The 13,142-nt window shown below is 43.8% G+C and overlaps 1 protein-coding gene across 1 annotated transcript in view; it reads left to right on the forward strand.

Moving 5' to 3' along the window:
• grik2 (glutamate receptor, ionotropic, kainate 2) overlaps positions 1 to 13,142 on the forward strand; it is a 288,770-nt gene that overhangs the window by 222,185 nt on the left and 53,443 nt on the right. Inside the window, 1 exon segment of the mRNA XM_039619454.1 lies at positions 2,932 to 3,149. Coding sequence (XP_039475388.1) covers positions 2,932 to 3,149 — 218 coding nt within the window.

A 13,142-nucleotide genomic window follows, 5' to 3' on the forward strand; every position in this document is an offset into this window, starting at 1 on the left:
ATTAAGCATTTAACCAATACAATCCTGTCTTTCTCCTTATGTCCAAATAGTTTTTTCTAGCTTTGTGTTACATCATAATGTATGTTTCTATGCAATGTCACTGAAAATGTGCTTTAGTTGTGGAGGCACTGGACTAGGAAAGAACGTTGGTAGGCATGAACCACCTCGTGCACACTGCATTGCAAAATCCATAAAACCAGGTTCAAGCTGCAGCTGGCTGCCATGTCTTTCACTGCATACTCCCTCTCTACTAGACAGCTCACTCAGGGACTATGAGAAAGAAAGACAGCTTGATGAGAAGTTAGTATGAGGATCGAGGCTCTCACAGAGGGAGTGGCACACAGAGTTCTTAAATTTCTATCTCTCTGACTCTAAGAGCTTTCTCTCTGAGTGAATGTGGAAAATCCCAGATTTGCTTAAGCCATTTAAATAAAATAGTCCTGCTATAACTCAGACCCACCTTCCTCATTTGGGCAACAAACCTCCCTCCCTCACTCCCACTCTACCCCCACATATACATTCATTCATCCTCTGCATTCATTCTGGATAATACTTAATAAAAAGACCCTGCCATGACTTTAAGTGGTGTATAAAGTGTGTTATAGTGTCAAAAGTGGCGTAGGAGTAGAAGAAGACAGAAAATAAACCAGAAACATGTTAGAGCCGAGTCGGTGCAAACTTTATAGCAGCTAAGCTAAGCATGAGCTATACTTTGTAAAAATGGCCACAATCAGTGGAATCACAGTGATGTAAATCCACTGAGATTTTTATTCAATTCAGTTTTATTTATATAGCACCAATTCACCACAGTAGTTGCCTGAAGGCATAGTTTTTATGCAGAGTTTATCTTTTGGAAAAGCTGACATGTAATTTCACTTTGGTAATTAGTTGCAAATCTGAAAGGTCGATGAATTAAGAGAGCATTCAGTGTCTGTAAATCTCTGTTACACGCACTCTCTGAAATCAAAATAGCTTTTTGGACCATTTTTACCTTTATTCATTTACGGTACTGCCATTGCACTCTTCACAGGGGATATGTATTTATACCTTATCAAGAACCTTCTTGAACCTTTTGTTAGAATATTGCACCACAGTGTTGCATCTATCCATTTTGTAGCACTGTGTGCATGTCATGGGAGCAGCAGCCATTTTTATGTTCACTGCTCAGCCCTTTTACACAGCAGCGTGAGCCAAAAATGACGTTACATATGCTACCATTTTCCACCTTTTTGGTGTCACTTCATGCACGTTGTATTTTTGTAACCTTTGTGTGTTGCGCCACTGCCACTGCAGCCGGGTCAAAAACACAGGTGTACAATTGTACGTATGTATTTTTTTAATGACATATCAGTACAAAAGTTCAGAGATTTACAGATTATACAGAGGGAGATCCCCAAAAGTTGATTTTGTTCATCTGGATGTAGTGTTTTCGGTGAGCTGAAACGTTTCTCCCACTGAAAACGCTACATCCAGATGAACAGAATCAACTCTTGAGGATTTACTTACCTATATGATTGAGCATGCATCAAGACGATACAGAGGGAGATGTTGCAACCGTGTGATAACATAAGACTTCTCGTATCGTATGGCCCCTTCACAGCAGCTGTAGCATAAATTGCATAGCCAACAAACAGTGGGCGTGATGTTTCTTCAGAGACATAGCAAGGCTTCTAACTTGGAGTAGTTAGACAGCAGGCCCACTGCATAGCTCAGATTCAGTTATTTACTGCAGAATAATCCAGAACCATGTGGACACAGTAAGAGCATCTTCATTAAAATCTGACAGTAACTAATGTTTTGTATTCTACTTCATCATACATGTCAGCTGTTACGGATTTTGGATTTATGAAATGAAATGTGTCTGAATGAAATCCTGTATTATACCCAAACCTTAATTTTCAGGATGACACATCAGCAGAGTTTACAGAGTTTAGGAGATTACTTGCCCCTTCATTTTTGACTCACAAAGTCACATTGCTCTTGGTAGATTGATTAAATGAACTAGCTGCTTCTGCTTGTTCATAAATGTATACATTTTAAATTTGCTCCATTTATATTTGGCCCAGTCTGTGTTTGAGAGTCCGTCCCACATGATATGTGGGGTTTGTGTGGTCCACCAGTGGTGCCACAGTCTCCAACCACTGTTTTCCCTAGTGTACTTGCACTCCCTTTCTCCAGCCACCACCTTCAGGTCATCTATGAGTTAACAGTGTTATCCTCTGCACCTCCATAATGGCAGTATATAAGACAGAACGTATTCAGAATGCTTTTCATTTACCTTAAAAAAATAAGGAATCAGTAAATCGTTGACATTTAAGAGCCAAAATAACATTTTATTAATTCATTATTTTTACTGTTTTGGAACATCTGGAACATTTACCTTTTTGACACATTGTTACCTTGTGGTCCAATCCAATTTTATGAAACCCTGTTATAGCAGTGCTCTGTCAGAGATGGGTAGTATGAGTAAAGAGTTTTGGTTTTTCTAAGGCATTAATTACTACTACTACAATTAAGAATGATTAATTTGATTGTTTTAACTAGGTTAGTTCCAAAATTAAATCAGAATCAGAATCAGAATACTTTACTGATCCCTAGGGGAAATTATTTTATTTTTTTTGAGTGAAAGATAATAAACGGATGAAAATACAAGTCAGAAAAAAAAGAATATGTAAGAAAACAGAGCTAAACTAAGAGAAAAGCAGGAGCGACTGTAACAGGCTGCACGCTGGTTGGCGCATGCGCACTTTGAGAGAACACATAAGGGAAATATTCAACCATGTGTCTGCCCACTCTGTCCAATCTTTGTGTTTGTGTCTGAGTGTGTGATCCAGGCAGCAGATGCAGAGACCTGGCCCAGTCTGGGTGCTGCCCACTCACAAGCCTAATCTTGTATTCAGCCTCACCTGCTCCTCTGCTCCTTCCATTCAGGATCTGAGCTCATGCCGAAAGCCCTCTCCACCAGAATTGTAGGAGGAATCTGGTGGTTTTTCACACTCATCATTATCTCCTCCTACACGGCAAACCTAGCAGCCTTCCTAACTGTGGAGCGGATGGAGTCGCCTATCGACTCTGCTGATGATCTGGCCAAGCAGACAAAGATAGAATATGGAGTGGTAGAGGACGGCGCAACCATGACCTTCTTCAAGGTTAGTTACACTTTGACATTATCAATCCAGAGTTTTCTCATGAAAGATTACATATGGGAAAAAGGTTGTGTTGGTAGCAGTACAAACAAATCTGACTTTATGCTGGGGTCCTAAACTTAATTATATAGGAAGTAAAAAAATAACTTACATTTACATGGACTGATTCTAATATGGCACTTTTCTGGATTTCTACACTTTTCTTCTCCCAGAGCACTCAAAGCACTGTTTACGACATGCCTCATTCACCCATACATACAAACTTAATTTCTATGTAAAAATGCTTTCTATCTAACATTCACACACTCGTACTCCAGTGGATGCATTGGAGAGCAACTTGGGAGTTATTATATTGTCCAAGGATGTTTGGCATGGCGATGGAGCAGCCAGGAATCAAACCACCAACATTCTTATTTGTTGAGGATCTGCTCTACCTTCTGAGTTACTGAGTAATGTAACGTATTCCGTTACATTACTCAATGAGAGTAACATATTCTGAATACTTTGGATTACTTAATATATTATCATGCTTTATAGCTACATGAATGAACTATTGCTGTGTGATTTATAGAATAGAATAGAATAGAATAGAATAGAATAGAATAATCCTTTAATTGTCCCACAAGGGGAAATTTGGTTGTAACAGCAGCCAGAAAGACACATATACAAACAAACAGTACACAGGACACAGAACAGAAACATACACAATTTTTCTTACATATTTACATTAAGGACAATGGTTACTATAAACAGAGTACTGTACAGTTATTAAATTAAATATAAATAACTACAGATAAGAGGCAAACCAGGTTGTAGTGCGAATCGGTTGATTAACTTATTGCAGTTACAGTGCTGATGTAAACATGTTTGTTGGGAGCAGTTCTGATTGTACAGTCTGACAGCTGCAGGGAGGAAGGACCTGGAAACACTCCTTCATGCATCTGAGGATGCAGCAGTCTGTCACTGAAGGAGCTCTGCAGTTCAGCAACATTTCCATGCATGGGGTGGGAGACTCTGTCCATCAGAGATGTTATTTTGGCCAGAGTCCTTCTGTCTCCCACCACCTGCACTGGGTCCAGGGTGCATCCCAGAACAGAGCTGGCCTTCCTGATGAGTTTATCCAACCTCTTCCTCTCAGCTGCCGATAAACTGCTGCTCCAACATACAACACTGTAAAAAATGACAGATGCCACCACAGAGTCATAGAAGGTCTTTAAAAGCGCTCCCTGTACTCCAAATGACCTCAGCCGCCTCAGCAGGTAGAGTCTGCTCTGACCCTTCCTGTAAAGAGCATCAGTGTTGTGGCTCCAGTCCAGTTTATTATTCAGGTGAACACCCAGGTACCTATAAGATGGGATGTTCACCGGTGTCAGTGTGGTGGGTCTGCGTCTCCGGAAGTCCACCACCAACTCCTTGGTTTTCCCAGCGTTGATCAGCAGGTGGTTCTGCTGACACCAGTCCACGAAGTCCAGAGTCCACTGTCTGTACTCTGAGTCGTCCTCACCTGTGATGAGGCCGACTATGGCAGAGTCGTCAGAAAACTTCTGCAGGTGGCAGCGTGGGGAGTTGATGGAGAAGTCTGCAGTGTAGAGGGTGAAGAGGAACGGTGCCAGCACAGTTCCTGTGGGGCCCCGTACTGCAGACCAGTGTATCAGAGACACAGCCCTGTGACCTCACATACTGTGGGCGTTCTGTGAGGTAGTCCAGTATCCACTGGGACATGTGGTGGTCCACTCCCGATAGCTCCAGCTTGTCTCTCAGAAGTTGTGGCTGGATGGTGTTGAAAGCACTGGAGAAATCAAAGAACATGATCCTCACAGTGCTTCCAGGCTTCTCCAGGTGAGTCAGAGCTCGGTGCAGGAGGGTAGATGATGGCGTCCTCCACCCCAATGCCAGGCTGGTAAGCAAACTGCAGGGATCCAATGAAGACCTCACCAGGGGCGCAGATGGTTTAGAACCAACCTCTCGAGGGTCTTCATCAGATGTGATGTCAGGGCTACCGACCTGTAGCTGCTGAGGTCCTTGGGATGGGAGGTCTTAGGTACCGGTACCACACAGGAGGTCTTCCACAGCTGTGGTACTTTCCCCAGTGACAGGCTCAGGTTGAACAGATATCCTAGGATGCCACACAGTTCATCTGCGCAGCACCTCAGGAGCCTGGAGCTGACGCCATCTGGACCTGCAGCCTTCTGCACCTTGATCTTGCGGCTCGTTCCTCACTTGAAGTGCTGAGATAGAAAGAGTGGATTTTGGGGGAGGGTGTGTGTAGGTGTCCACAGAAGCCGGGGGTGGTGTGATGACTGGGAGCTGGGAGGTGTGAAGCTGAGAGGTGTGAAGTCCTGAGATGAAGGACAGGCAGTCCCTGAAGATGAAGGAGATTGCAGCAGGGGGACGATGCTGGGGAGGGGTGGGTGGTTGATCAAACCTATTAAAATATTTATTTAGGTCATTCACCCACCCCAAGTCTCCTGCAGCCTGGGGGTTGGTTTTTGTCCTGAGATTGTCTTCAGGCTGTTCCAAACCCCTCTGATGTTGTCCTGTTGCAGCTGCTCTTCCATCTTCCTCCTGTAGTTTTCCTTTCCTTGCCTTATCTTCCATTTCAGCTTCTTCTGAACAACTCTCAGCTCCTGTTTGTCTCCAGATCTAAAGACTCTCTTCTTCTCCTTGAGGAGAGCCTTAATTTCAGGATTTATCCATGGCTTGTTGTTAGAAAAACACCGTACCTTTTTGATGGGTGCGGTGTTGTCCCACAGAAGTTCATGTAATCCGTAATGCAGTCTGTGATGCTGTTGAGGTCATCCTCCAGGGGGCTGCAGAGGTTGTCCCACACAGTAGAACGGAAACAGTCCCTCAGGGCCTCTTCAGTCTCTGACGAGCATTTCCTTACTGTGCGTTTCACTACTGGTTCTCTGTGTACCAGAGGTTTATACACAGGCTGGAGATGAACCAGATTGTGATCTGAGCCCCCCAGGGGAGGACTTTTATGACTTTATGGCTATAGGAATTTATGACTATTACTGAAGGTTACTTGTGTTAAGGTTCAGATATTGTTGAGGAGGAATCCAAAAATAACCACAGATCCGGGCTGGTGCAATTAGACGACATTTTAATGAACACATGTGTGAGTTCAACAGCCCAATCAGTATTGAACTATCTTACAATAGTCAGACAAAGGTTTTATAGGGTTGGGAGTGATACTGCTCCCCCCCCCTCTCAGACACAATACAGCATACGTCAATGCAAAACCACAAACGTTCAGTTAACTTTGACATAGTTTTAAAAAGAACATTGTCTCCGGCTCGACCCCAGGTGCTTCCTCTCAGCTCGCCTTCGCTGTCACTTATCTCTGGGACATCTGGTGTACTTCCTGGAACGTACGCACCCCACTTTGCAGTTATAGCAAAACACCTCCTAACTTCTTACCTACTACATGAGTCTACTTATATGTATGTGTATGTGTGTCAGCTTCTGCTGCCCTTTGTTTCACCTCTCAGCTCCCCAGCCAGACCTGGTAACCTTTCCGCTAGACAGAAGGCCAGCACAACTGAAACTATGTGTGTGTGTGTGTGTATGTCTGTACATACACGCTGCACCTTAATTGACCTCAGCTTACGCAACCAGGCTAAGGCCATCCTGTGTGTGCCTATCTTGACTTATATGTAAAATGTATCAAACAAATGTTTCAATCTAATACAACTACTCAAAGCTTAATCAAAGATAAATGCATAATAAAACACCCTGCTCTTGGCTTACACTCAGACTCGGCTTTCAGTTTCACTTCTGCAAGCCTTGCAGAAGTGTTTCCTGTCTCATTTTGGCACAGAGTGTATTTCCTGTCCCTGCAGTCTACACAGAAACATTTAAGATTATTATATAGAAAAACATTTAAAATTATAGATTCAACTCCACAGTTTAAAGTGGTTCTTCTTGGACCTGTAATAAAGACTAATATAATACCAATATATTTCCGATGCGTTCATCGGAGTACGAATGTGTGTGAATGCAGGTTAGTTTGCACTGTGTTTAGAAGTGCTTGTACGAGTGGGTGTGAATGGGTGAATGAGGCATGTTGTATAGAGCGCTTTGAGTACTCCGGGAGAGTAGAAAAGCGCTATATAAGAATCAGTCCATTTACCATTTACCATATTTGAACATCTGAATGCATATGGATGCAACATCACTATTAATAATGAAATGTTAATGATGATTATACTAATAGCAGCAAATAATAGCAGCATAACATTCCAGCACTCCCGACACTTGCCATACCAATACCAACTGGATTTGTAAATCTTAATATAAAATGAGTAACAGTAGGTGGACATTAGGTAAGGCTGCACTTTTTGCAGCAATCTCGTATAGAAAACTATTCCATGCGTATATAAAACAGGTCCGCGGCTCCGAACCGTAGTAAAGGGACCTCTGGCTAATATGTCAGGTTCGTGTCGGGCTCGTAGCAGAAAACTAGCTTTACTTTGTTGTCTGGATCAACTTTGCTAGCGAGAGACAGAGAGAGGCGTTGAAAGGCTGCTCCAATGGAACTTATTGTTTCAGAGGAAAACACGAACACAGCGTACAGTCGAGTCTTAATAGCTGACTTACAACTGGGCTCATCGGGCACTGTTTTTGGCTGCAGTGGTTATTATTATATTTACATACTTCCAGCTCCCGTTTCTGCTCGGTGACAGCTCGGACTTTTTGACTATCCTTTTTCTCCCTCCTTGCACTCGCAGACATATAACGGGTATGGCAGTCCATTCTCCCTGCAGCACGGACTACACTGCCCATCAGGCTACAGTCTTTAGGGCCATGCCTGTAGCATTCTGCCTGTTGCCTTTTTGAATAAGAATTTTTAAAAATGAGATGAGATGATATAGCCTTTATTTGTCAGTTGCAGGTCTTTTGCCCGCAACCGAGATGACAGACCTTGCCGACCATACATACAATACACAAACATCACATTGGGGAGACAGGTCAGGCTAGGTAGCGAGGAAAAAAACATCGAAATGTGTAACACAAAAGGATAATACAGGAATGCACAATATCAACACACCATAGCACAATAAACACAGACAAGCAACATGGGAAAGAGTTCCAGTGTGTACATCTGATCTGGGACCGCTGCAATCTTTCGACTGCGCCTCCAACTGACCCGATGTCCACATCAGAGGGGAGGTCATGGGAGCGTTGGAGGTTGCGTTGGATCTGGGGTAGGGAGGGTGATGCGTCGGTGAGTGCTTATCAGTATCAGTATATGTATGTGTGTGCGTGTCCAGAGTTCAGCTGAGACAGTGTCCTTCGCCCTGCCAGGCTAAGTAAACAGTCTTCCAGCCAACCCAGGTGGCCTTGCATGGAATGGGAAGGAACAGACTAAACACAGTCGTTATCAGGGTGTTTTGTTCAGCTCCGGCCTTGCAGCTGGCGCCAAAGGGGTAGCCGCATAAGTGATGTTATTTTTTACTTTAGTGCAAACAGCTCATATGAATTTCAAGCAGTTCTATAGTCCAACACTGGTCTCTCAATCTCCCGTTAGAGAGCCGCAAGCTTCGCCATACTTGTGTTCCGTGATGTTGTCACTTGTGCTCAAGGAGCCAATGTCTGAGAACTCACGGCAGTGTGCCTCCCCGAGATGTCATCCAATTTTGCGCCCAGAGATGTTATTCCGGCTAGCCCTTCCAAGATGTATCCAGTCTGCAGTCAGAGATCTTATTCTGAGTATTCACGGCAGCCGTAAGCCTTTCTAAGATCTTATCCGTGTTGACTCAATGAGCCCATTTTGAGAAACTCACGCCTCTCCCATCGTTCCAATCCCAGCGGGCAGCCTTGTGGGGGTTTGAAAAGCTGGTTCCCCTTTCTTAATTCTTCGATAAGTCAGGGCCAAGCCAGCTCCGATCAGCAAGAACCCTGTTACCATGGTTCTGAATAGGTAGATATCTTCACCACTCAGGCTCACCCAAGCCCAAACTTCTCGTTGAGAAAAGGGTGTCAATTGCATTTAGCGACCAGTTGATCCAATCCATAATTCCTCTTTTAGGTTTTAGAGAACAGACTGTGAGAGAGTGTTCCAGGGAAAATACAAAGAAAAACACGAGACTAGACAAGGACATAAGCAGGGAAGATAAGGGAGAGGAGAAAAAGTGCGTCCGCCTCCTCCGAGAGCCAACGAATATGTCTTCACGTCATTATGCGACTGCAAGTAGAGGTGATATGGGCTGTGAGATTGAGACACAGACATTAGAGCCTCTTAATGTGTGCTTTGTTTGGGTTTCACCGGCGTGGAATTACCAAAAATAGAGAGGGCATAGCCTAACATATGAAACAGGAAAAGACCGCCGTGTAATCCATTTATTTCAACAAAGTAACTGTATTCTGATTATCACCTTTGTAAACGGTAACTGTAATGGAATACAGTTACTCATATTTGTATTTTAAATACATAACGCCGGTACATGTATTCCGCTACTCCCCAAAACTGGTAATAGTAACCTGCACAATCAGTCAAAATCCCGGGATCCTAATTTCCCATAAACATCACATAAGAAAAATCACTTCTGCATGTATTTTGTTATTCTTCATAAATGTATGGTGATAAAGGTATCATGCTATTTAGACGAACACCTTCAAGGTATGTTTAGGCTCTTTTCCTCCAAAGAAACAAACAAGTAGGTTGAGAATCTCTCTGTGGAACAGAACATTGCCTGCCCTTTGAGGTGGAGACCTGTGTCATTAAATAGGATGTTCCCTTCATCCTCTGGGAAATGCTGATGTCTTACCCAAGAGTTCGGCCTTGTTTCCCTGCATGATAAGTAGTTTAGAGATGCTACTTGTTTAAATTCCTATGTTTGGGTTATTACCAGGTTCACATGTGACAAAGTCCTGTTCTGACACCATTTGAGCTCTACTCCTCTTTGTGTACCATGAAGTCTTGCTTTTATTCTCCTTGAGCGTTAAGTACAGGCATTTGCAAAGGGCTATTGTTATCCACTGAGAAAACATATTCTATCCACAAATTCAGTGTGAGATGTTTAAAATACATGACTGGAATGGAATGCTTTGATAAGACTTATCATCAGCCTCAGTCAATTCAATAGACCACACTCTCAGACATGCAAGCTTCCCAATTTACTTCCCACAGTTTAAACCAAGAAAAGGAAAACAAAAAACAGACAAACTACTTTGGTTGGTTAATTATTGTCTTCTGCAAAACATATATCTAATGGTGGTTTATTATGTAAGTGTCTTTGCAGGATATTATTCAAAGCAATGATACGTCTCTCTTCTTCCAGTCATAGGCATTCCCTATTGCCTGTTGCTACAACACCTTTAAATGACTTAATAAGTAAACACACACCTTGTTAGGTAATAAAATTACATCTTATTAAAGGTAATACTGCTTTTGACAGTGGCTTTTTACATGGATGTGTCACAGATATTCTTGTCCCCAGGCTATACATGTCGGAATTGTTTTGCATTAGTATTACAACAGATGGGAGGAACTGCTCATGCAACCATGGTGAATTAATCAAGTAGATAAAGCTCATTCACATGAGATCTGAGAAAAGAGGAAGCCAATTTATAGAAGAGAGAAGAAAGAGAAAAGACACAAATCGTGTTATTTTCCACCTTCCTTATGTTTATCTGTATAATCTGAAAGTTTATGATCATTTGGTAAAAACACTGTTTTTTTGCTTTGTTTTTTTTTTTTGCATGTGTACAGTCTATGTTTAAAACCCCCCTCAAAAACTCCAACAACAATTTCTATTTCATGAATCCTTTATTTATCCAAGGAAAGGTCTCTCTGACCATAAATTTCTCACTTTAAAGAGTGATCTGGCCAAAAGGCCATGAACATAAACATGGCAGTGGGTTCACTATAGTAAGTTTCTTGAAAATGTTTCACCTCTCATCCGAGAAGCTTCTTCAATTCTAAGAGCAATTGGTGGAGACTCTCAGATTTTTAAGCCCTCTGCGTAATCACATGAGCCACAGTGTGAAAACGGGTGTGGGTCACAATCACACCCATTTACAGCTCAGATTAACACAATTCATTTCATGAATTTTATTTATATAAGGAAAAATCTCTCTGACCAAAATTTCTCACTTTAAAGGCGCTGATCTGGCCAAAAGGCCATGAAGATAGCACAATAATAAATACAGAGAAAACCCAACAATCATGTTTCACCTCTCATGAGCAAGCACTTCAATTCTAAGACAGTGGGAAGGAGAAACTCCCTTTTAACCCTAAGAAACCTCCCAAGAACCAGGCTCAGGGATTGTTCGGCCATCTCACATGAGCGACAGGTTGGGGTGAAAGAAGGAAACACAAGATTAACACAGTCAGCATTAACACCATAACTGCATTAACACAGCAAATCTTCGTTAACGAGTTACCGCGGATTGCCCCGTGCGTGGGACTGGACGGCGTCAACGAGCTAACCGCGCGAACGCGTTGACACCGTCCATATATATCTATATAAAATTCCCCTCTCGCCCCTGCAGGCGGTCTATCCTTCAAGCTCGGGTCCTCTACCAGAGGCCTGGAAGCTTGAGGGTCCTGCGCAGTATCTTAGCTGTTCCCAGGACTGCGCACTTCTGGACAGAGATCTCAGATGTTGTTCCCGGGATCAGCTGGAGCCACTCGCCTAGCTTGGGAGTCACTATCCTGAGTGCTCCGATTACCACTGGGACCACTGTTACCTTCACCCTCCACATCCTCTCGAGCTCTTCTCTGAGCCCTTGGTATTTCTTCAGCTTCTCATGTTCCTTCTTGCTGATGTTGCTGTCATTCTGTATCGCTACATCGATCACTACGGCCGTCTTCTTCTGTTTGTCTACCACCACTATGTCCGGTTGGTTAGCCACCACCATTTTGTCCGTCTGTATCTGGAAGTCCCACAGGATCTTAGCTCAGTCATTCTCCACCACCCTTGGGGGCGTCTCCCATTTTGACCTCGGGACTTCCAGCCCATACTCGGCACAGATGTTTCTGTATACTATGTCAGCCACTTGGTTATGGCGTTCCATGTATGCCCTGCCTGCTAGTATCTTGCACCCTGCTGTTATGTGCTGGATTGTCTCAGGGGCATCTTTACATAGCCTGCACCTGGGGTCTTGCCTGGTGTGATAGACCCCAGCCTCTATGGACCTTGTGCTCAGAGCTTGTTCCTGTGCTGCCATGATTAGTGCCTCTGTGCTGTCTCTAAGTCCAGCTTTGTCCAGCCACTAGTAGGATTTCTGAATATCAGCCACCTCCTCTATCTCCCGGTGGTACATACCGTGCAGGGGCCTGTCATTCCATGATGGTGCCTCCTCTTCCTCGGGTTTCTGCTGCCTGAGGTATTCACTGAGCGCATGGACCGTGGTGCTGACACCCACTAGTCCCCGGCCTTCTTTCTTCCGCTTAGCGTACAGCCTCAGGGTGCTGGACTTGGGGTGAAACCCTCCATGCATGGTAAGGAGCTTCCTTGTCTTGATGTCAGTGGCTTCTATCTTCTCCTTTGGCCAGCTTATTATCCCAGCAGGGTACCTGATCATGGGCAGGGCGTAGGTGTTGATAGCCCGGATCTTGTTCTTACCGTTCAGCTGACTCCTCAGGACTTGCCTGACCCTCTGCAGGTACTTGGTGGTTGCAGCTTTCCTAGGGGCCTCTTCATGGTTCCCATGTTCCTGTGGGATCCCCAGGTACTTGTAACTGTCCTCTATGTCTGCAATGTTGCCTTCTGGTAGTTCGGTCCCCTCAGTTCTGACTACCTTCCCTTTCTTTGTTATCATCCGACTACACTTCTCCAATGCAAATGACATTCCGATGTAATTGCTGTATATCCTGGTGGTTTGGATCAGTGAATCGATGTCTCATTCACTCTTGGCATACAGCTTGATGTCATGCATGTACAGGAGGTGGCTGACAACTGCTCCATCTGTAGTCGGTATCTGTAGCCAGTCTTGTTAATGATCTCACTGAGGGGGTTCAGGCCTATGCAGAACAGCAGTGGGGAC

Source organism: Oreochromis aureus, linkage group 11 (genome assembly GCF_013358895.1).
Source record: "Oreochromis aureus strain Israel breed Guangdong linkage group 11, ZZ_aureus, whole genome shotgun sequence".
NCBI lineage: Eukaryota > Metazoa > Chordata > Actinopteri > Cichliformes > Cichlidae > Oreochromis > Oreochromis aureus.